Below are 25,082 nucleotides of genomic sequence, written 5' to 3' on the forward strand. Positions count from 1 at the left end.
AACTCATTTTGAAAGGCCTTTTAAAGAGGGACTTTGAAAACACCATTTCTGTATCAAGAACAGAAGCCAGTTCATCTTCATCTAGAAAGCGCCCTTCGGCTCCAAATGTTTCGGAACCGACAAAAAAGGTTTCAAAGCATTCTTCGGTACCGACCACTTCCTCAGCACCAAAGACAGGACTTGATTCGAAACCATCCAAATCTTCGGAGCTGACATGGAGTTCCCCAGCTCCGGCAGACAAATTTGGTACCAAGGTTGATGTACACTCCCTCTATTGATCCACATAAAGACAGACCTCCCAGCCCCTTCATCGATGTAAGGCCTCCTAGGTCTCCATTGATGGCTTCAGTTCAATCCACTAAGAGTCTCTCTGAGACCGACATTATGAGACTGGTAGATCAGCTTCTCACGGCGAGAGGATTGCCTTTGGTTCTTAGCCAACCTGATGTCGGAACTCCTCCTGCTATGACCCCACCTATTCCTCCTCCAACTTCGATTGAGACTTTGGAGCCCTCTGTTCTGGCCTTCCCAGTATTGACCATCTCTGTTCCAGTAGCAACTTCATGTCTGGTACTGAGAGTAGCCTTGAGTTCCTCCAGCCCTTCGGCACCAGAGGTCTGCCTAGGTTGGGACTCTTTGGTAGAGACCAAGGTGCATGGATTGGCTTCTTTAGCTTTGGAGTCATCCATTGCCCTTAGCGCTTCAGCCTATGTAGGATCGACCCAGGCTCCGGGTATGGTGGTTGCCCCCTTGGTGCAGGGTGAGATCTCTTTTCCAAAGGAGTCTTTTTTTGGTTCCAGGCTTCCATCCTTTGACAGGAGGTGGATGGACCTTTCAAATCATGGAGAAGGCCTTGTCCATTAGTGTCTCAAAGTCACTGCCATCCCTGTCGGGACAGATTTCCACATTCCCTCAACCAGAGCTAACATCAGTCTCATTCCCCTGACAGAAGGCAGAAATCCTCCAGGAAAAACCCACCTTGGTGGTTTCTTCTTCAGACATTTCCTGGAGCATTCCCCCCAAGGAAGTACTTATGAAGAAAAAGTGCAAGAGGAAGCACTTAGACTTCCCGGAGGAGTCTTTCACTGAAGATGCCAACTTTGATGAGGAGGAAGGCTTCCCCAGGTCACCCCCAATGATGTTTCCTTTGGGAATATCCTGAAAATCCTGAAACAGAAGTGTGGCTGGTCTACCCTCCAGCCTTCATTTGAGGAGTCTGTATACCTGGAGGCATTTCGAACCCAACCATCTACTTCTTGGATCTCTCTGCCCGCTGACAATCTCATCTCCTCATTCAGCGGGCGTGGAAGATGTCTGCCTCCATTGAGCCTATCCCCAAAAAACCTCATCACTTCCTGTCAGCCCTTAAAGATGAACAACACTGGTCAAAAGGCATACCCATTGACGCCATGGTGATAGCGGCAGCCACTAAAAAGGAACTTGCTGAGGAAAGTCCCACTATCCATCCTCCTAACAGGCTAGGATTTTGGATATGTTTGTGAACCGCATTTACACTTCAGTGACCTTTTCTCGCAGGTCCCTGAATTACATGGCACATTTTACTAGGTTGCAGAGGGATCTGATCAAGGAGCTCTCTGATACCCTGTCAGGAGCAGTGGCTGAACAGGTGCGTGACAGTTACCTCGCAGCTAGCAAACTTGGAACGATTTCTAACTAGTTCATAAGGCTGATTGTTCGCACAGCTGAAGGAACAACTAGAGAGGCAAGTTCAGGCATAGCCATTAGAAGGCACTCCTGGATGTGCTTGCGCGACTTTGCAAGGCCATTTAAAGTGTCATTCGTCAACGCTCCATTTGATGGATCATTCCTATGTGGCCCAAAAGTTAGATACACTTGCCAAATGTTAAAAAGATGGGAATACGCTGTCTGCCATAGGAGTATGTTTCTCCACTCCTCAGAGGCCTTACTCTAGGAACCAGACAAGTGGGGGAAGACTATGGTTTTAAAAAAATCCCAAGAGCCTTTCCAGGATTTGCATGACAAGGACTTCCCCAGGGCAGAGCGTGAAGTAATGGAGGATGCCTCCCTAGGGCAGAGGGTGAAGTAATGGAGGACGCAGCCCCAGAGGCAGAAGTGGCCTACATAATCAGGGGTCTAGAGATTCCTTCTCTGGGACTTCCTACCAGCATCCCTGAAGGGAGGCCTTATTGCCCTCCTCTGGAGGCACTCGGGGGACTACTTTCTTTGCACCATCATATCTTGCAACTAATAACTTTGGACAAATGGATGCAGAGAATAGTATCCAGAGGTTACTAAATCCTACTATCTTTATTCCCAGAAAAGACTTCTGGATGTTCCACCCAATCACAGGGAAGTAGCAGAAATTCAAAAACTGCTAGACAAAAGAGTCATCCAAAAAGTCCCACCAGACCAAATAGGATCTGGGTTTTACTCAAGGTTCTTTTTAGTGGCTAAAACAGGAGACTGGAGACCCGTTACATATCTCAGCCAGTTAAACAAAGCAGTTCAGCAAACCAAATTCCGGATAGTCTCTGTACAGTTGATACTTCATTCTTGGAAGACGATGGTGTTGTATAGACCTCCAGGATGTGTATTACCACATAAAAATGGACAAACACTCTAGGAGGTTCCTGCACGTCTGGCTGGGAGCCAATCATTTCCAAATCCGAACACACCTCTTTGGACTTCCCTCAGCACCTAGGGTGTTCACCAAATGCATAGTAGTGGTTGCGGCTCATGCCAGACTGCAAGGATTTAGAGTTTTTCAATACCTCAACAACTGGCTCCTCACCGTTACCACCAGGCGTCAGTTAGAATGGGCAAGAGATTACACTCTGCATCTCTGTGTATCTCTTGGCATCAATAAATTATGAAAAGTCAAATTTACAGCTTTCTCAACAATTAGAGTTCATTGGAGCCCAGTTGGATACTGTTATAGGAATTGCTTCACTGCCACTAGAAAGACTACAGTGAATCAGATCCCAGGTCAGACAAATTACACAAAACAGAAGGGCTCCAGCCAGATTAGTCCTACAAGCATTAGGCTCAATAGCAGCATCAATCACTTTTGTCCCCTTAGCAAGGTACCACATGCGAATATTACAATGGTTACTTGCCTCCCAGTGGTCTCTGATAAATCACCTCATTTCTTACCAAATTGTGATTACCAGTCGCTGCAAATAGGATCTTTCATGGTGGCTCCATTCCGATCAGATTCTCTTGGGATGACCTTTTGTTCTTCATAACTCCAAGCCATAGTTACCACTGATGCTTCCCAGATAAGGTGGGAGGCATTATCTGGAAAGGGACAGTCCAAGGCACATGGTCCCAACTAGAAGCCAACTTGCACATCAATGTTCTAGATATGAGGGCAGTGCTATTAGCGTTGCAGGCATTCCAAGATTCTCTTCATCGGGGAACAGTAGCAGTTCAGACAACCTGTCGGTAGTTTGGTATATCAACAAACAAGGGGGAACCAAATCTTGCCCACTGTGTTGAGAAGCCCTCTGCGTTTGACAATGGGTGATTTCTTCCTTTTTCACAGCAGTACATGTTCTGGGGAGCTCCAGTGTGATAGCAGACAAACTGAGCAGAACCATCCTCATGCCTCACAAGTGGTCTCTCAATCCTGCAGTGACGAGAGATTTTTCATCACTGGGGCCAACCTTGCTGTGAAATATTTGCGTCCCCCCTAAACAACAAGTGCAGCAGTTACTTTGCCCTAATCCTCCCCCAGAGGATTTACCCAGAGACTCTCTTCTCCACAGTTGGCCCCCCATTCTCTATGCCATTCCACCAACTCCCTTGATATCCCAGTTTCTAAAGAAAGCCAAAAGGTCTGAGAACTCAATAGTCCTCATTGCTCCATTCTGGCCTTGACAAATTTGGTTCCTCTTCTTTTTTGGGAACCATGGATACTGGACCCAGCTGTGGATCTACTGTCCCATCTTGAGGGCTTTGTTCATCCGAACCTTCATCTAAAGCTCACAGCTTGGCTTCTACAATTCCCATGATTGTCAGGCATGCTTCTCTCTTCTCTCCTCTCTGCCAAGTCATTGTAGCCCATCACAAACCATCAGCTAGGAAACTGTATCAAAGCAAATGGGAAACATTTGCAAATTGGGCCCTTATGAACGAACTTGACCCTTGTACGACTCCAGTTCATAAAATTGTGGACTTTTTAGCTACTCTGTATCAATACGGCTTTTCAACCTCAGCAATCAAAGTTCATCTAGCAACAGTCTCGAACTCCCACATAGGGTTCGAAGGATCATCTTTCATGTTTCCCAAACTTTGTAAAGCCTTTTTAAAGGGAGTTCTAATGTTAAGACCCCCTTTTAAAGAACCTACTCTTCCCTGGGATCTGTCGCTGGTTCTTCAGTCCCTTACTTTGTCCCCTTTTGAACCATCAGCTACCTGTGACTTAAAGTTCCTGTCATGGAAAACTTTATTTTTTTTGTGGTTACCACATCCTCAAGAAGGGTATCTGAACTCCAGGCTGTATCCTCCAAACCACTCTATATCATTTTTTTTTCTCACAAGGATAGGTTTCCCGAAGGACTAATCCTTTTTTACCAAAAGTAGTCTCAGAATCTAATATCAATCAGACACTTCAGCTTCCAGTCTTTTTCCCCAATTTTTTAATAAACGGGAGTACTCCCTACATTTATTAGATGTTCACAGTTATGCTTTTACCTTCACAGAACAGAAGACTTTATAGAAAATCTGATCATTTGTTTGTGTCTTTTTCTTCCCTTTATTTAGGCAATCCAGTTTCGAAGGTTATCTTGGCGAAATGGCTTTGTATTACATTTATCTGTCAATCAAAAGGGCTCCATTCTTCACACCCTGTCAAAGCTCATTCACCTGGAGTGGTGGCAACTTTTGCGGTTTCATTCCATAGTGTCTTTAGATGACATTTGTGCAGGAGTTACTTGGGCTTTACCTCATACCTTTATCACTTATTACAAACTTGATCAGGTCTCCAGGGGACGGGCATCATCCGGTTCGATCGTGCTCGGGAATCTTCTTCTTTGAGACCTCCCAAGATTCAGGCAGCTGGGGACTCTGTCCCACAGTCAAGGATTATGTGAAGATTGATAACATCGGATAAAAGAAGTTACGTCTTACCATAATGTTCCATCTGTGTTGTCTATCTTCACTAATTATTGATATCCCACCCCTCCGTCCCCATCCTGAGACTCTTATTGGATTGAATTCTTCAGGACTGGCTTCTTATTACAGACACAGATCTGGTCTCTTCTGCCTATTCTCTGTATGCCTGCCACTAGTTTAGGCAAACTCTATCTGAGGTAATCTTGAGAGGAGCATTATGGGTAAAAGCCTGCCTCGAGAGTTTTGGAGGCATGAGCTGAAATAAATGGTTGAGTCAGTTCCGAGGCTCAGAACCAAACACCACAGTCGAGGATTAGTGAAGATCGACAACACAGATGGAATGTTATGGTAAGGCATAACTTATGTTTAAAAAAAAAAAAAGTCTTGGTTAATAATACTGAATAAGTCATATTAATTCACCAAAAGTACTATTTTTAAGTATGAAGGAACAGTTGTTAACCATGCTATGAGCTTCCTAGCTGAAGTATTGTCTGATTCACATTTTGCCCATTTGTTACACATTTTCAGAGGCATGGTTACTCAGTTTAGAAAAGGAAAGTTGAGAGCAAGGATTGTAACTACAAACATAAAATGAGCATTTTATGACTTACCAAATCATTTTTGTGTTGCAGAAATGCCCGCACAGAAAAGGAAATCCTCATTGGCTGACCAGTTGGTAAAAAGGAGAAGAGTAGAACAAAAATGCAGTGTAATGTCTGCATCCAAAAAGAAGTCGCACTGCTCCAGCAAATCTGCTGATACCAAACAGAGGCCTGCTCACACAAGAGACTCTGCACGTAAGCAGTCAAACCCCACCAGACAAGTGATGTCTCTATCACGTAAAGCCATCAGCAGCTGCTCTCAGCCCTCTTGCAGGTCTAAAGAGCAGAAGCAGTCGAGCCAAATTAAAACCACTTTAAGAAAGAATCCCAGCAAACAGTTACCTAAAGCAAAAATTGAAACTAAAAAGAAAGTTATGAAAACTGTGGAAAAGCAGACTTCAAAAAAAACTGTCAGACCTGTACATAAGAAAACTACAAAAGCAGCTCTCAAAAAGGCCAGTTTTGGTCAAGCTTCATCTGAAGATAAAAATGCAGTAGCAAAGAGAGAGAAGTCTACTTCAGACAATAAAAACTGTTCTACAAGAGCTTTTAATATGAAAAATAAGTCTTCAGTGGTGAAACATTTTAGAAACTCTGACAGAACTGCATTAAGCAACAGCAGATCTGAACAAGTACATTTGAAGCAAGATGCAAAAAACAGAATTCCAAAGAAAAATAATGTTTTATTACCTACTCGAAGTTCCTTAAGACAAGCAATCCAAAAGTCTCAGAAGCTGGTGAGTACAGAGCCAGCTTCACTTGAGAATGTGCCTTTACCAGCAAAGTCACTTGATAAAACTGTGAAAGAAGTTACAGGAGCAGTACAGAGCACCGCAAAAGATGTGGTGCCCTGTCAAACTGAAACACAGACTGTCAAGCATCATACTGATTTGTCAAATCCATTAGCTGTTGCTGACCTTTCTCAGAAAATTGAGAAAAGTATAATCAAGCCAGTTGAAAGAGCCACTAGAACAGAAAATACAATGCAAAATGAAAAGAGCAGGAGATCTTTGAGCCAAAAAGATGGCTCGGATCTGCTTGAGGGAGCCCAACATGTTGGGAAAAATAAAACCAGCAAGACACTCCCCGACAAGGGGCTTACACAGAACTCTCAGCGTAAATGTTTGCCTAATAAGGGTAGTAGATCAAAATCGGTCCCTTCCCTGAGAGCTAGTGATAAAAAATCAGCAAAAGGTGTTGCTACTGTTAAATTAAAGACTGATCCAGTACAGCAGAAATCTGAGCAAGACCAGGATAAGGGCGCAGTAAAGACAAATTCTGTTAAATACAATAAAACCGAGAGAAAAAAGAAAGAAATGTTGGATGCTCGGTCTATAAAAGCTTCTGAAGGCGACCGGAAGAAGAAAGCTTATAGAAAACTGAAGAATGTGGAGTGTAAAAATGAAAGTGCGAGTGCTGATGTGAAAAAAAATACAAAAAAGGAAAAGGTAGAGACTAAGTCATGTAAGAAAAAGAGCAAGTCTGAGTTGTTGGAGTGCCAAGACCAAAAGGCATCAAACAAGTCTTCTCAAAAGAAAGGGGAGCAGATAACTGAGAACAAGCAGGATTCTGAGCCACCAGACTCTCGCAAAAAGAAGGTTAAGCAGAAGCTTATATCTTCTCATAATCAAAAGGAGAAACTAAAAGTTAGTTCTAAGCAAAAAAGTTTTCTGGAATCTAAGAAAAAATTAAAACATGGAACAGTTTGCTCTGCTGTTGCTCAGGTGACCCCACCCGAAGAATCTGAGAATCAGTTAAAGAGCAAACAACCAAGTATTCTTGAGCTGTGTGAAGAAATTGCAGACGAAATAGAGTCTGATACTGTTGAAGTTAAAAAAGATGTGGCAAAAGTGGAAGAACCAAAGGACAAAAAGGAAGATGAAGAAAAACCTTCAGAAAGTGATAAATCTGAAATACACAATGAGCTTCCAAAAGAAGTGGGCCAAGGAAGTCAGAGTCATCGCTTTTTCACCAGCAAGAGTCTGCTCATTTTAAAAAAGGAGTTAATTGAAAGCATGAATCGTCGACGAAGTAAAGCTTACAAAGACCATAGCTGGTCAAAAATTAAGCATTTAAAAACCAGTCATGTGAACCATATTAACACTTCAAATCATTCAGTTTCTCCAAAACCAGGAATTGTACCAAAATGGTTGTTGTCCCTCAAACAGGATAGCCAGATGGTCATTGAAGAAATGGGCTCAGAGGCGAAAGTGAACACTGAAGAATGCACAGCCAATAGCTTGGCAGATGGAAGCAAGAAAGTTAAACCACATAAACCACCTCAGGATGATGTGCCAGATGAGAGAACTCATTATTTAAGACCAGCCATTATTCAGCTACTGAAGGAATTTCAGGAGCTGGATGAACAGACTGAGGAATCCGCACCAGATGCGGTAAGCTAGTAAACTCCATAATTGTTTTTTTTTTTCTCAGCGTATAGCATGTTTACTGCTGCTTCAAGAGCACTGCAGTTGCCCATCTTTACAAACTTTGCCAGTTAATCAGGCTTAGATGCAGATGTAGGATTTGTTGAATGACAAGTGTGCTTTTTTGTTGAATTTTAACTTGCTGAGTTGTACTGTGACATTTGGAGTGGTAGACTGCTGCTTCAAACTGAGTTAAATTTTTAACCTTGTTGGTCTGAACAGCTTTATCTTTGTGGATCCTCCTGGCTGTTGTGCATATAGACTGTAACCTTATCTACTACAACTGCCTGGTTTAAGAAGGAACAATGCTGAAATGCATTACACATCTCCCTTGTAGAGGGATGGGTGTTTTATGTGCACATGGTTTAGTACTGGTTCTGCTACTTTTAACTCACTGCAGTGACAACTTACTTGCATGCCTCTAAGCAATGTTTCATAACTTGAACAGACTCTGCTGAATAAAATGAAACCTCATGTGATGCAACTTCTGTTAGTGTAATCAGTAATAAGTAAGCTAGCTGAAAAAATATCAAATTCAAGATATAACTGTTCACAGTGCACAATCTTGGCTTTATAAAACGCACATCATTTTTGCAGTTGTTAGTCTCCTTCCCCACATCACCTACATTTTTAAATATACTCTGAAATCGTGACCCATTGGCAGTAAGCCAAAATGTCTTAAACTGCCTCATTGCAGTGCTTTTACTGAATGTGTTGCCTATAGTTCAACATCAGACAGGAGTCTATTAAATCTAATAATGCATTTCCCTTTTGACATAAACTGTTCGCAGCCAAACACTGGTATCCCCCGTCATACGTATTGGATATATAAAGTACGTAATTAGCATTTGCAACATGAGTTATTGTTTTTAACAGGGCAGTTCTGTGTTTAGTGGCCTTCTGTGTGTGCAGGGATGAAGTTAGCAACAGCCATGCTTGGCTGATATGAAATTTGTTGTCCTGCAAAAAAAAAAAAGAAAAGATTAGTATGTCTAGTAAGAGAATTCCAGTGCTCCAGGATCTTTCAATTAAATGGAGGCGCCTGTCCTTTAGCTTTAGTAGCAATCATGGGTATAACACGATCAAGTAATCATTTTATCTGTATTCTACTCATATACTTTAACCAAAGAGGTAACTTCTTCACTGTATGTAGAGCTGTCTGGACAGCTTGTAGTCTGTATTTCGAACTACGTTTTGGAGGAAGGATGTGTGGTTGTTTGTCTCTATGCCATGTACTTGTTTATGAATGTTGGCAATCGTGTCCTATTCATGTGGTTGAACTATGTTGCCATTTTATAGACCCTTGCCCACAGCCTCTGGGATTTATTCTGTCAGAGCAGTCCCTAATTTCGTGACTTTATTTTTAATAATGCCATTTGGAGTAAATTCTATATGGAAGTAACTTAGTCTTCCCATACCCCATTTGTGAGGAACTATAAGCTGGAGCGGTATCTAGGTGGGCTTTTGGGGATAACCCTGTCAAGGGTATCTTCTTGTGAAAGTACCTACCTGGGAAGATTAGTTAGCAACTGTTTTAGAGGTGGATTGCTAGAGATGGACCTGTTAATAGGTTCTAAAAGTTATGGACACTTAATGTAATGAAAGATCTGTAAGAAGTCAGTCCCTCTTCAGTATTGTCCACCCCGTCCTTTGTTTCATTTTACTTTCTGCCCTATTTTCCTCTGTTTTAGGATCTGATTTTTTTGCTGGTATCAGAATCAGAGAAGTGTTGCATGATAGGAAGGGGGAGAATGGGAAGGTGACTTTGTGGTAGCAGTTTTGTAAAGAACTCTCATAATCCACTCTAGTACTGTATCTCTTCCCTTACTTTTGGGTCACACTTTCTTCCCAAACTTTTTTCTCTCCTCTGCCGTGATCTGCTCTTCAGATAATTTTTGCACATTGTCCTATCTCTGTTTTCCTTTCCCACTTTCTCCTCTGCTGTGCCTTGGTGAACAGTTCTGTACATACATCTGAAACTCCTTCACAGTGTCACACCTTTAGCACAGCTCTTCCCCTTCAGACTGTAACTCCTTAGTCTTTCCTTTTTGTTCATTTTCCAACCACCTTTCAGCTCTGTACTTTTCATCTCCTTTAAAACTTCACTCTTCCTTTCCTTTTCTTATTCTTTCCTTCCATTTCCACATTTCAGCTTCACTCCCATCCTCTTGTATCCCACAATCAATTTGTTTCCATATGTGTTCCCATAATTTTCTCTACCATCTTCACCTCTTTCACTGTCTTCTGCATCTATGGGCTCTCCCCCTCTACTTTTACCCTATCCCATTGCCTACCTTGCCTGGTGATACACTGGCTCTTTTGCCATTTACATGTTTTAGAATGACCTTTGTTTCTCATTTCTTCTCCACACTCTCCTTCTGTTATCTTGCTGCTTCCTTTTAAAATCATCACTTGTAGTAAGTCCTCACATGAATAGTGCTATTTTTTTTTTCTTGATGAAATTCTATACCCTGCTCTTTCTTTAAATCCTTCCATTTGTCCACCCAGCCATCTTGCTTCCAGACATTTTCTCCATACTCATTTTTTCGTGGTCCTGTCTACTTTCCAACATCACATTAAAATGCTTACTCTCTTGTTTCTTGGATATCCTCTTTCTGTTGTTCAACTTTTGTAGGAACCATTTCCTGCGTCTCACATTATTTTTAATTTAGGCCATAATAGCAACATATGTGCCACCTCTTGCCTTATCTTATTCTTGGCCTCATCAGCCACCTATTTGTCCCCCCACTCTCTATGCAGGTTCCTAATTCTCATTTTCTCCAGCTACCATGCTACTAAGATTGAACACCCTTCCTACCTGTTCAAAGCTCAACTTTCTACCTTCCCAACTTCTTCATTAATTGTAACAGGGCTTTGTCCTCCCTTTTTTATCTACAGCCTACCTTAGAATGTCCTCACCCTGACTATATACACCATCCTGTCTTTATTCCATGTCATTACCTTGGTCCATGCCTCCCTCTACTAGCTTTCTCTCCACCTTAACATAAAGAAAAAAATGCATTGGAGACACCGACACTGTATCCCACAGCTGTTTAAACATTTGGCAGCAGTTCCCTAAGGAGCCCTGATAGCCTTCATCTGCCAACCTGCTGCTTCCCTTCAGTTTCTATTCTGTAGTCCAAATGAATTTGTGTCATATTCCCATTCTGTTATCTTTCCATCTCTGGTTATCTGCTCCCAGTACCGTAGTTCCTTTTTCCTTTGTCAGTTTTCTCCAGTTGATTCCAACTCCCTCTTTGCCTATTGTCTGTATCCCAAATTGCAGTTGTCCCTATAAGCAGAATCTCCTTTCTACATTCATGTGTTGGCTTAAGTCTTAGAATAATTTCTGCTACTTTATGAATATAATAGTCTGTATGATTGTTGTTATCCTTAAGTCTGCATCCGAAATCCCATTCTCACCTTGTTTCTTGAGCTTCCCCTTGTTTCATCATCATTGTCACTTTCCACTTTGAATTATAGGTTTCTGCTTGTGCTGTGTAAAAAGTTACGTATTTCGGGTTTTCCCGGTTAGGCGTCGCCACAGCAGAACGCCAGTCCGCTTATGATTGGCAGTAGATTTTTACATTGACGAGGTGCCAGCCCGAAGCCCAACCTTCAACGAAGGCACACCCATTCACGCACGCACCTACCTGCATATCTTTAAATGTCACTCGACTGCAGGGAGGACATGCAGACTCAATACAGATGTCGCTCCAGCTGAGAATCGAACCAGAGAAACTCTTACTGTGAAGCGACAATGCTAACCGCTGCACCACCGTGGGAATTTTGTCTGCTTGTGCTGTGTATAGGAGCCTTAATTGTGTAGCTCTGAAATATCCCTTCAAATCGTATAATCCCAGTCCACCTAGTTCTGTTAAAAGAATCAATTTATCCCACTTGATTCTTTCCATCTTCCCCTCCCAGATAAAATCCTGCAGCTTTATTAATAGCTATTCATAGCTTCTCCTCTGTTTGATAAAAATATGCCTGACCTTTTTATAAGATTAAAGGGACTAAAACATAAGTGTTTGTATCTTACTACCCATTTCCATGTAACAGAGCTTCCAATTTCTCAGGTTTTGTATTTTTTGTGTAGTCTCTTCCCGCATGCCCTTAGCTGCCATACCGGAATAATTTTTAATCCGTACTCCTGGGTATTTGATTTTGTCATGTCCCCGTAAGTGTGGATATTATTGAACCAATTCGTATGTGGGTACATAATTTACTGCTATTGTCTTTGTTTTAACTTCATTAATTTTGTATCCCGAGAATGTTCCGTATCACTGTAATGTTCTTTTCCAGTTTTTTCGGGTATAAAATAATAATTGCAAATAGACCCAGCTTTTCTTGACTACCATACTAATATCCTTGCATTTCCATGTCCCTTTTTTCTTTTCCATTGATTATAAATGTAATGCAAATAACTGGGAAAGAGGACACCTCTACCGGATTCCTCTGCTCAAGCAGAAATTATCAGAGAGGACCCCACCTACTTTAATTTTCACCTCCAATCCCTCATATAGCTTCCTAATTTACTTCATAATTTTATCAGGAATGCAAATGCTTCCCATTGCCCTGCTTATAAAGTCTGAGCTTATTCTGGCAAATGCTTTTTCTGCATCAAGACCCACCAACAACAGTGGTACTTTATTACATTCTTCTTCCCTCTGGATCCTCAGTGTTAATTTTGTCAAATGTTTGCCTCCCCTCCATAAAACCACATTGATGCATATCTATCCATTTTGGCATCACCTTTGCCTTTCTTTTAGCTATTATAGACATGAACCTTTATAATCATGGTTTAGTATTGAAATGGGCCTGTATGAAGCTGGATCTTTACCTTCTTTAGGTATTACAGCTACTACTGTTTTCTTCCAGGATGTTGGTACTCCTGTTGAAATGCTGTTATGCCAAACATTTCTAGATCTTTATTGTTTTTTTCCCCTTCTAGCTTCCAAACTTCCACAGAAATGCCATCTAATCCTGGGGACTTTCCTGTAGATTGGTTATACATCACCATTTTTATCTTGTCTCCTCATATATTCTCTTACTAATTGAGCCTCCTCTACGTCTAAGCTTGGCATATTTAATTCTTCCGTAAGCATTTCCATTTTGTACCTTTTCTTGAGTTCCATATTTCTCTGCTTTATACAGATTTTCTTAGAATTTCCGAAATATTTGTTATAGGCTCCAACTCTGGCAATGAAGTAGAAAGGGCGGTCACTAAGCTTATGTTGTGCTGAAAGTTTTTGTGCTCTAGAGTTATTAGAAACAATAGCAATCTTTGTAAACTCAGGCATATTATTGAGGTAATCCCTTTTTTTCTGTTTATCATACTGCAGTTACTCCTCTTCTGTGAGATTCCCCTATTATGTAATACTTTAACATTTGTCAGTTTCTAAATAATTGTTACTTCTAACCGTATCTCCCTTTCTTTTATTTCCACCCTGTTTTTAAACTCCGCTTATTTTTATCCCACTCCCTATTTTCATAAGAATTTTCTATCTTCTGTAATAGCTCCTGAATAATGTCCACTGTCCATTCCTTAAATTCCTCTCTTTTCAACAGATAGGTGGGAATGCGCCACTGTCTCATTTTTGTTTCATTATCGTTTATTTTTGTTTTATCTGTGCATGATCTGAAATGGTTGTTGTGTGCATATCAGGACCTTCAATTAAATGCACATGTTATGTGAAATATAAACTCTGTCTATCTTAGCTCACTTTTTGTATCTTTGGGAATAATATGTAAATTCAGTCTAAACTCCTACTAAATTCACATCTTCCATTTCAAATATATTCATAAGAATCTACTTCAGTAGACCAAATGTCCATATAATTGAAATTAGAATTACTGAGACGAGAAGATTGAGTACTCAGAAAAGCAAAATTTCATGATGTTGAAGTTTATAAGAACGAAACACCTACTGTGCATGCAGAGAGCAAATGGTAATTTTCAATGTAGGTCACGGAACACTGACAAAAACAGCAGCTCCGTTTAAACACTTAACAAAAAATGTACCGTTTTCAACTTTTCAGACTGGAAATTGCGTAACAGTGAGGGTCGGGAAAATTTACCCTTTTCTCCACTGTAGTGCGATCTCTGAGTTGGTACACATAATTTGCAGAGGGTGTGGGGGGCACAGGGGGGCTTAACCCCCTGCAAAAACATTGAAAATGATATATTTTTATGTTAAGTGTTTAAATGGAGCAGCTGTTTTTGTCAGTGCACTGCAGACTGCATTGAAAACCACTGTTTGGTCTGTTCATGAGCAGTAGTATTTCATCCTTACAAGATTTGACACAATAAAGTTTAGCTTTTCTCAGTGTTTGATCTTCTCAGTAATTTCAATTTATTTGAACATTCAATCTACTGAAGTAAATCCATTCATAATATTTCTTTTCTAGGCCCCCCAGTTATATCTTCACTTTTGCAAATCAAATTCTAGTCCCCACCTATAAGTAGTATTCCTTGCTGAAAGATGATTATTTCTCCTAGAATTTTTTAAGCTCCATTATAGCAGTTTTAGGCGGAATATAAATACATTCCAGTGTGATCCTACTGTCTTGCCAGTAACTGCTTAGTACTATAAAGCTACCATTATCTTTTTTATCTTCTTTCACTATTGGAGCTCATTTTACAGTTAATATAAGTACTCCTCTTTTCCTTTGTCCCAGGTATTCCACTGAATAACCATCTTGAAAAGCTTTCTTTATCAAATTCACATGTTCAGTTCTTTCAAAGTATGTCTGCTGTAACATACCTATTTGCACTCTACAGTTTTTAATATAATTCACTACTCTTTCTTTTTTGTATTGATCTGTGAGACCATTGACTTTAACAACATAACTAAACCAAAAAGTAAAAAGGGCACACAGACAAACCACTTAGTAAAGACTACAAGAAAACTAGCCAAGCTTGAGTTTTCACTATGTGATACCTTAAACTTCCTGTAATAGAGGCCTGTGGGTTGTATGCAAATGACTCATTAAGAACATCAGCTCTTTCAGCTAAATGGCTTCTGAATGTTCATGCCTTTTTCCTTTTTAAATCCTTATAGATAGATTCAGGCCAACAAATCCAAACACCACTAGCCATAGACATGCATGTTTCGGCCTTATGACCTCATCAGCACAGCATAAGTGGACTGTCTGGCTTTACTGTAGAAACACAGGGTCTTGTCCGTAACCATTCAGAACCAATTAGGTGTAACACTTTGTCCTTAAGGAGTCATTTGCAGATATCCCATGGGCCTCTATTACAGGAGGTTTAAGGTATCACACAGTGAAAACTCTAGCTTGGGTAGGTTTTTCTTGCAGTTTTTACTAATTGGCTTAAAGATGTTACAGAACGCATCATTATATTAAAAAGTTATTTCCAGTTTTTAAGTATAGCAGCTTTTTTGTTAAAGGTCTAGTTCCAACTTTTCTTACATGCATATACTGTTTGTCAGGTTAAACTTTTATATACAGTTGTTTCTTGACATATCCATCTGAGCCTGTGTCACATCTTGCATAACTTTGTTTTATTTAAAGCCCTCAAACAAAAAACAAACACCCCCAATACCCCCATAAAACGTGTTAACTTAATACTAACATACAAAACTATGTACATATTAAAATATTGAGATTTTACCCTCCTAATAGGAACCAATGTCCCAAACTGATAGCCACACTTACACACTTGAGTTAGCCTAAAAGAAAGGATGTTCTTCATCTCACATTGCTGCAGTCCTTACACTTGGGTAGTCCGCTGTCCACGGTCGATTTAACTGACGCCAAGACGCCAGGGTACAAATGCGCATGACCGCGCCATATCCTCAGTCTTTTTGCCGCATGGTCCGATGCAGAAGCAGCATTGAGATTTTTCGATTAAGTTTCAGACCGAGTTCAAAGTTGGCAATATTTTAGTTTTTCTTGCCCCAGTCATTTTACGGATGTCAGAAAAGTTAATAATTGCGTTTCTTGTGATAGAGATTATCATACTTTGTGTATTCCTTGCTTAGGGCCTGAGCACGACGTTGTTGGCTGTCGCTCTTGTGCTAGATTTAATAAGACTATAAAGAGAAGGTTGGATTGTGCAAGGTTAGTCTTTGGGAAGCGGTGCAATTATAAAATGCCGTCGGATGCTGCGCAAGGACAAGACAGTTAAGCCTAGGCTAGAAGAACTTCTTTAGAGTGTCGGTGGAGCCTGTGGATTTCTTTGTGTTCCCAGAGTGAGACCTTATTATTGCAAGATGTGGCCTCTCAGGAGGCAAGTCAGGGGGGGCTTCTCAGGTTACTCTCCCCTCCTTCCTAAGGTGGCTAGGCCCTCTCCTTCTGTTTCTAAAGCTTCTCCCAGGGGCAGGCCAGGTTTAGCTTCAGTGTGTTACCCCTAGCTCTTCAGGTACTATGCCCAAGAAGCATATGCTTAAAATGGCAGAAGATTTGATTACTTTGATTAGGGTTCTATGCCCCTCCTGCTAAGAGGCCTAGGGTGGAGCCTGAGCTGGGGGTTTTGAGCTTCAGATGTTTCAGAGTCCTGAAGACTTGCAGGAGTACTCTCCTTATTCTGATTCTGATGTGGATGGTTCTACTCCTTCTGCTACTCCTCCTGAGGATTTTTTTTTCAGAAACTCTTCATTCCATGAGGGAGCATTTTAAGTGGGAGGGTCAGGACTTCTCTGATTCCAGGAAAAGGCTTAATTTCTGTTTTACCCCAGCATAGGCCTTTGGCTATACCTCCTGTTTTGGATGTAGTGGAAGATGTTTTACAGAGGCTTCTCTTAATCCTGATTCTTTGCCTCCTGCTCCTGTTACGGATAGGTATTACAGGGTGCCTGAAGTTCACAAGTATCCTTTTAAGAGTCCTAGGGCAGACCCAGAAACTGTTAGCCAGGGGCCTAAGGGTGTTAAGGCTTCTGTTGTTAAGAATCCGGTTCCTACAGATAAGGAGGCTAGGGCCTTGGATAGATGGGGAAAGAAAGTTTATACTTCTTCCACTCTTGCTATGAGGGCTCTGAATTGCCAGTTTCACATGTTGAAATACCAAAACTATCTCCTTTCACAATTGAAGTCTAAGGTTGATGCTCTGGCAGTTGGTATCGATTGTAAGAGTTGCCAGATTTAGTCCATGTTTCTGAACAGGTGGGTAAGCATTCTTTGCAATGTGGTTTTGATGCTGTACAGGCCTCGTCTAGGGTGGCTGCCACTGGGACTGTTCTTCGCAGACACGCCTGGCTGAGGGATCAGAATTTGTCTGAACATGTTAAAACAAGGATTTTAGATGCTCCTTTACATTCTGACGTGTTGTTTGGTCCTCCTGTTGAGACAGTCTTAAAGAAAAAGACAAGGCTAAGTCTATGCAGACTGTTAAAGATTTTTTGCAGGTCCAGCCTCCAAAGTTTAGTAGAAATTGGCCTACTAAGGGGTGGACATATCCTTCTTATGATTCCCAGTCTAGGGGTAAATCTAGACGTGGTAAGGCAGAGGCTCTTCAGGCTCCTAGAAGGAGAGTTCTCCTGCACACAGGCTTCGGGTGAGGGCAGGGGTCAGTCCTTTCGTAAACAGACCCAATGACCTACCTTTTCAGCTGCTGGAGCCTGCTCATCTGGCAGCACCTTTGGGAGGAAGGTTGGCACTTTTCAAAGAAAATTGGAGTTTAATTACCCAGGACAGATGGGTATTGGATATCATACACCACGGCTACAGGTTTTATTTCCATACCTTGCCTCCTTTCAAAGGCATGCCAGACGTTCCTCCTCAACAAAGAATAGAGGCTCACAAACAGGTTTCTCTGTTGCTCCAACTAGGGGCCATACAGCCGGTCCCTCTGCCAGAAGTGGGCCTAGGATTTTATTCTCGCCTGTTCCTAGTACCAAAGAAGGGGAACACGTGGAGACCAATTTTGGATTTATCTATCCTCAACACTTATCTGGACATTCCCAAGTTCAAAATGTTGACGTTGCAGCAGCTTTTACCTCTGCTGGGCAAAGATCATTGGATGGTAACTTTGGATCTCAAGGAGGCTTACCTTCATGTTCCTATCAGACTCAGTTGCAGAAAGTATCTGCGTTCACGAGCTGGGACTTCTCACTATCAGTTCTCTGCATTGCCCTTTGGCTTATCTACTGCCCAGAGTGTTCACGAAAGTTCTGGCTCCAGTGATAGCTTTCTTCAGACTAAAAGGAATACAGATCTATCCTTATTTGGACGACTGCCTAATTCTGGCTCAAGGAAGGGAAGAGCTTCTTCGTCATTTGGAATATGTGATAGCAGTGCTAAGATGCCTAGGGTATTCTGTGAGCGAAATAAAGTCCAGTCTAGTACCCTCTCAAGACATGTGCTTTCTGGGTGTGCGACTGAATACAGCAGCCCAGATGGCCTTTTAACCCCGGACAAACAAAAGAGTCTATCCCTTTACTTCCATCAACTATCTCATCAGTCCGGGCTGACTGCAAGGACAGTCCTTCAAGCCTTAGGGTTCATGGCATCTTGTATTCTGGTGCTTCCCAATGCCAAACTGCATATGAGGAAGCTACAGTGGTATCTCAAAATGTATGGACACAGCACTGCCAGGATCTGACACTGTCATTCAAATAATACCTTGCATTCAGAAGGAATTTTTGTGGTGGGCTCAGGAATGTCACCTAAACAAGGGACTCTCTGTGACCCGGCCAGAGGCAAGTCAGATTTTAACGACAGATGCCTCAGACAAAGCTTGGGGAGCTCATCTAAATGGAAAGTGGATACAAAACAAGTGGCCTGTCAGACTACAACATCTACATATCAACATGAAGGAGATGTTAGCAGTCCAGTTTGCATTAATAGCTTTCAAGGAATTCCTTCTTCCAGGACAGGTGTTGGTTCTAACAGACAACACAACTGTCATGTGGTACATCAACAAGCAAGGGGGAACGCATTCTTATCCTCTATGCAGGCAAGCAATGATTTTGTGGGAGACTGCTCTCAGTTTACAGCTCAATCTTCAGGCAAGGTTTCTGCCAGGAGCACAGAACTCCTTAGCAGATGAATTATGGATCCCCACGAGTGGAAATTGGATCCTCATGTATTTCAGAAATTGACAGTGTCATGGGGAACTCCAGACATAGATCTGTTCGCTTCTCCACTAAACCATCAGCTGCCAAAGTTTTGCACGAAAAGGTTTCATCCCACAGCTTGGAGAGTGGATGCTCTTTCTTTCTTTCAATTGGAGCAATCTTCATGTGTATGCCTTTCCACCTCTGCCTCTCCTCCCAAAGGTACTTCTGAAGGTCAGACAGGACAAGCCAAGGATGATTTTAATAGCTCCAGATTGGCCTCGACAGCACTGGTACCCATTACTAAGAAGTCTAGTACGGAAGCCTCCATGGCCTTTGCCTTCGATTCCACACCTGTTGTCACAGGTGGACAGCCATTTACTCAATGTCAAGCTTCACTCTCTGCACCTAACAGCCTGGCATATTCTGTTTTGAACCATAATGGGCCTCCACTTCCTCAGCAAGTTTTGAATGTTATTTTGGAAGCTAGAAGGCCTAGTACAAGGAAAGTGTACGCTGATAAATGGAAGAGATTTTTATTTTGGAGTGCAGCAAAACATTTTGATGTTTCTGAGCCTAATTTGTGTGTGGCTCTTCCATATCTTACTGAGTTGCTAGACAAAGGTTTGTCTTTCTCTTCTATTAAAGTTCATGCTGCAGCAATTTCAGCTCACTATGATCCATTGTTTTCTCATCCTTTGTTCAAGCAATTTCTTAGAGGGGCAAAGAATATAAGACCTCCACGAAGAGCTCCTACTCCTGCTTGGGATCTCAATTTTGTGTTGGAGAAACTCACTGTACAACCTTTTGAGCCTGCAGCTACTGCTGAGTTGTAATATTTATCATGGAAGACTGCTTTTTTATTGGCCATTACCTCTGCAAGAAGGGTTTCTGAATTACAGGCCCTTATGGCAGTTGAGCCTTTCTTGATTTTCCATAAGGATAGGGTATCATTACGCACTAATCCTTCCTTTATACCTAAGGTGGTTTCTAGTGTAGCTTTAAACCAGACTATTCATTTGCCTTTTTATGCAAATCCCCAAAATAAGGGGAAAAGATTTTGCACACTTTGGATGTACACAGGCAGTTGCGTTATTATTTGGACAGAACTAAAGGGGGCAGTCTCAGCAGTTGTTTGTTTCTTTTGCTTTGAGTTCTCAGGGCAAGCCTGTGTCAAAACAAACTATTTCTAAGTGGATTGGGTTTTGCATTGCTTTCTGTTATTCCCATCATGGCAAGGAGGTTCCAGCTGGGATTAGGCCTCATTCCACTAGGGCTACTGCCACTTCCACAGCTTTTTGAGGGAGTGGCAACCAAGGATATTTTGGAGGCAGCTACTTGGAGTTCTGTGCATACCTTCTCTAGGCATTATCACCTGCCACTTTACTCTAAGTCCAGGGCTGGTTTTGCCAGGTTTTGCAGGGCATTTTGGCAGCTCCTGCTTCCTTATAGTTAGCCATCCTCCCTTATCTCTGCTTTGGGATTCTACCCAAGTGTAAGGACCGCAGCAATGTGAGATGAAGAACATAGTACAGTTTTGTACCTACCATAAATGTAGATGTTCAAGATCCACATTGCTGCAGTCCCCTCTGTACTTGGAGGTGGTTGTGTGGGTTGGGTTGTACATATTGTGTATATTGTATATATTGTACATATAGTTAGTGCAAGGGTGGTTGGTTATTTGTTTGCTATCTTTGGTTTTGACCTTTATTTTAAGGTCTTCTGACATCTGGGGCAAGAAAAGACTGAGAATATGATGATTTGTACCACGCCAGCCTTATACTTTGATATTCGGGCCGACCGTGGACAGTGGACTACCCAAGTGTAAGGACTGCAGCAATGTGGATCTTCGAACATCTACATTTATGGTAGGTACAAAACTGTACTTTATCCATGCAGACTCCTGGTGCAGCCTGTGCTTCTACCAAGTACCATCTGATTTTGTCTTATCTTTATAGCTCTCCCAGCTGGGAAAACACCTGAATGCTTTCAGAGAACATAATCTCCTAGCCAATTTCTCTTTTTTCCCAGCCAGTTTCTCTTTTCCCCCAACCAATTGTCTGCATCATATTGTAGCCAGTTTCTCTTTATCAGATTGTTTCCATGAAGACTTAAGGACCAAGAAACCCAGACAGTCCAGGAGATGGCAACCAGAACAGTCATGCAGAACAGGGAGCTACAAAGAGCCCACCAAGCACAGAGATAAACTGTGACTGTTCAACCCCAGCCTCCCATACCCCTACCCACCCTTACCTTCAAAACTCTGCTGTAAGAGACGACAACTTCCTGTCCCTATGGAAAAAACATGATCAGGGACCAATGGATCTTCAGCATCATAGAAAACAGGTACTACATCCAGTTGAGAAAAATCCCACCCTGCTTGGGCATTCTAAAACCACCAAAATATTAGGAAAGTGTCTTGACCACCTATCTTCTGGAAACTACTTCATCAAGGATCCATTTAGCCTCCAGGTCAGGAGGGAAAAAGCTTCTACTGAAGGATCTCTCTAGTTCCAAGAAAGGAGGGCACTTAAAGGCCCATCTTGGACTTCTCGTAGATAAAGAAGTTTCACAACAGCCTAAATTTCAGTATGCTTATGCTGCAAAAACTACTGCCCATGATCTTCCAAGATGCCTTCATTGTCACTTGAGACCTAAAAGATGCTTACCTTTGTGTCCCCATTGCAGACAGTCACTGAAAATACCTACAGTTTGTAGCAACAGGATCTCCCTTTCTGTTCCATGCTTTACCATTTGAACTTTTAGCTGTTTCCAGAGATTTCACAAAATGTTTATCTCTTGTGAGAGCACATTGCAGAAATCTGGGAGTTCATATTTACTCCTGCTTGGATGACTGTCTCATTCAGGGAAAATCCGCAGCATAGAGTCAGTGCAGCAGAAAGCCTTCCTTCCCCAGGACAAGATGGCTTTCCTGACAAGCTACCTGAGCAGTCTGCTTCCAATGCAACCCATCCCAGCAAAGAAATTCCTGAGGATTTTGGGGTACATGGTATCCTGCATTCTCATGAGCCATCTTGCAAAGTTTATACATGAGAAAACTTCAGTGTTCCTAAAAATACTTGGGAACAGCATTCTTGCCCCCTGGAAATCATACTGTCTCTCTTTCATAGGTTCATACTAGGCTATCTGCCCTAGGGCATTTATAAGCCTAGCCAGTGTGTTTGACTTTCACCACCCATTTTAAATGAATTTTGCTATGCCCTTTTTCAAGGTTAGTATACTGTGCCTCTGTCTAACAGTGACACAGAAGTGATACCCGGGGTAAACCTACGATCTTCCATCCGCTCATCAAGATTCCTCTTGAAGAGAGTCAATGAGTGACTCTAACCTGGACTGGGATTTTATTCCAGAGTGAAGGGAGCCTCTGGGTTATGAATCTGTCCCTCCAGCATGTCCTATTTATTTCAGTGCTGAGGTTCAAGTCTCTCGAGCGCGTAGCTTGATGGGATTTGGATTTTCTGAGGTGCAGCATGTCCATTAATTCCGGGTTGGATATGGCTTTATACGTCAGGCACAGATCGCCTCTGAGCAGGCGGTATGCCACTGAGTAGAGCTGGAGTTTCTTTAACCAGGCAGCATATGGCATCTGTTTGAACCCTTTGATCCTCTTGGTGAGGTACTTTTGGGGTCTTTCCAGTTGCTGCAGGTGTCTGGTAAGGTACATCCCAAAAGGGGCATTTTACTCAATTATGGGCCTGATGAGGGATGAGTAAAGAGACACTATGACCTTCCCTGATCTAGATGTGAATCCCTTCATGATTAGGTGGGCTATATAAAATATTTTTCTAACCACTTTGGCCACGTGGTCTTCAAATGAGAGATTGCTATCAACTTGGGTCCCCAGGTCCCTAATTACTTCTTCCGTACTTAATGGATTACCACCTATGTGGTAATTTGTGAGCACTTTGTTTTTGCCTAAGGGGGTGACTATACACTTTTTGGCATTTAGCTTGAGGCCATGGCTCTGGCACCAGTTGTCTGTTTCTATGAGGCCCTTTTGTAGGATGCTTGTGTCGGCTGGAGAGTCTATTATGGCGCCTAGTTTGCAGTCATCTGCGAACTTGGTCAGCCACAGTCCTTCCATGTTGGCCTGTACCTCCGAGAAATATATACCAAACAAGAGTGGTCCCAGGACTGAGCCTTGTGGGACGCCACTTGTAACTGGTTTGGAGTCTGACATGGCTCCAGCAATTCTAACCATGTGGGTTCTGTCCTTGAACCAGGTTTATATTTAAGCTGGTGAGCTTATCTATAATGCACGAGTGGGGTATTGTATCGAAGGCTTTTGCGAGGTCCAGGTAGGCTGTGTGGACCACCTTCCCCTCGTCAATGGCCTTGGTGACTGTTTCAAAGAAATCGACCAGGTTTAAGAGGCAGGATCTGCCCTTAACAAAGCCGAACTGGGTAGGATCCAGTGTCTGTAGGTCCCCAATATCTTTATTTATGAGGTCCATGATGATCCTTTCCATAGCTTTGCAGACCAAGCTAGTCAGGCTTATGGGGCGATAGTTTCCAGGATCTGTTGAGGCACCACCTTTGTGGAGAGGGACCACTGTTGCTGTACGCCACTCTTTGGGTACATATCCTGTAGTAAGGCTGAGATTGAACAGTAGTTTTATGTGTGGGTTTATCTTTTCTTGGAGTTCATGTAGGACGCAGCCCGGGACGCTGTCTGGTCCCATTGATGCTGTGTTTTTTGCTTTGGAGAGGGCGGCTCTTAACTGAGCATCTGAGATGTCAGGGGGGCAGCACTCTGCTGGGATAGATATTTGCCCTTTTGGTGGGGGGGGGGAGTTTGCGCTGAACCTGTCAGCTAGGATGTTGGAAATGTCTGTGGGTTTGGTGTATTTTTTGTCATTTTGGACTAATTCTGAGCATATCTGGGAATTCCCACCCAGGTTCCTAACATAACTAAAGAAAGCCTTGTGATTATCCTTAGTGTCTTGTGCAGTTTTTCTCTCGAAGCTGGCCTTAGACGATTTTTTGAGTGCCCGTAGTTTTTTGCTAATACTGATCAGAGATGCCTTCCCTTTTTGGGATTTTGCTCTATCATGTAGTAGCTTCCTCCTTCTATTGTATAGTTTGTTTATGGCTGGGGTCCACCAGACAGGACGCCTGCCTTTGGGAGGATTGGGTCTTGGTTTTATTTGGGATTGCATGAGTATTGTAATGGTACTCTGTGACCTCCCCCTATACCCCAGGCTGCTCTTCATCCATTTCTGTGTTTGCCATATTCAGTAAGATTATGTAGTTGTGTGCCTGCTGCATCCAAATAACCATTATTTGGAATATCAAACTCTGTGATGGCCTCGTCCCACAATATGCACTTCCTTGCTTTTTTAATAATTGCTCTCAAAACTTGAGATCAGTTTTTATTTGCTTCCATTGCCATGGTATGCTTTGTACTTCAATGTCCTTTTTTGTTCCAATAGGGATATATTCTTCCAGTCTTTGAGACTTCTTCTTCTGAATAATCGATTAAGTTCCTTAATAATCATCTCTACTGAAGTTTGCTTTATTGCTGGAATTCCTGCCTCCCCCCCGAGCAGCTTTATTACCAATATCTCTACTCAAGTTATCTCACCCACAAAATCTTTTTCTATTTGGCCACGTTTATTCTTAGCATTTCACATTGGATCCTAGGTGGACGGCTATTTGTTTATATTTAAGATCCCTAAACCACTAGTTTCCTTAGACAATGTTAGCTTATCCCATACTATCACTGGTTTGCCATCCATCCAGATGAATTCTTTCATCCAGGAATTTACTTTTTTACTTACATTTGCGTTGGTGTGGTCCAAAAAGATAGTAAGAAAAAAAAAAAAAAAAATGGCATCACATCCCGGGGAGGATTTTGACTTGGTAAAGTATGTCCAACTTCATCAGTTTCCATTATTGTAGGTTATGAGATCTATA

At 42.0% G+C, this 25,082-nt stretch overlaps 1 protein-coding gene across 1 annotated transcript in view; it reads left to right on the forward strand.

The window, feature by feature from the left end:
• Positions 1–25,082, forward strand: part of ESCO1 (establishment of sister chromatid cohesion N-acetyltransferase 1) — a gene marked incomplete in the record, with an annotated part of 993,102 nt that overhangs the window by 168,965 nt on the left and 799,055 nt on the right. Inside the window, 1 exon segment of the mRNA XM_044065376.1 lies at positions 5,730–8,092. Coding sequence (XP_043921311.1) covers positions 5,732–8,092 — 2,361 coding nt within the window.

Source organism: Protopterus annectens, chromosome 3.part0 (assembly GCF_019279795.1).
Source record: "Protopterus annectens isolate FY-2018-M chromosome 3.part0, PAN1.0, whole genome shotgun sequence".
Lineage (NCBI taxonomy): Eukaryota > Metazoa > Chordata > Ceratodontiformes > Protopteridae > Protopterus > Protopterus annectens.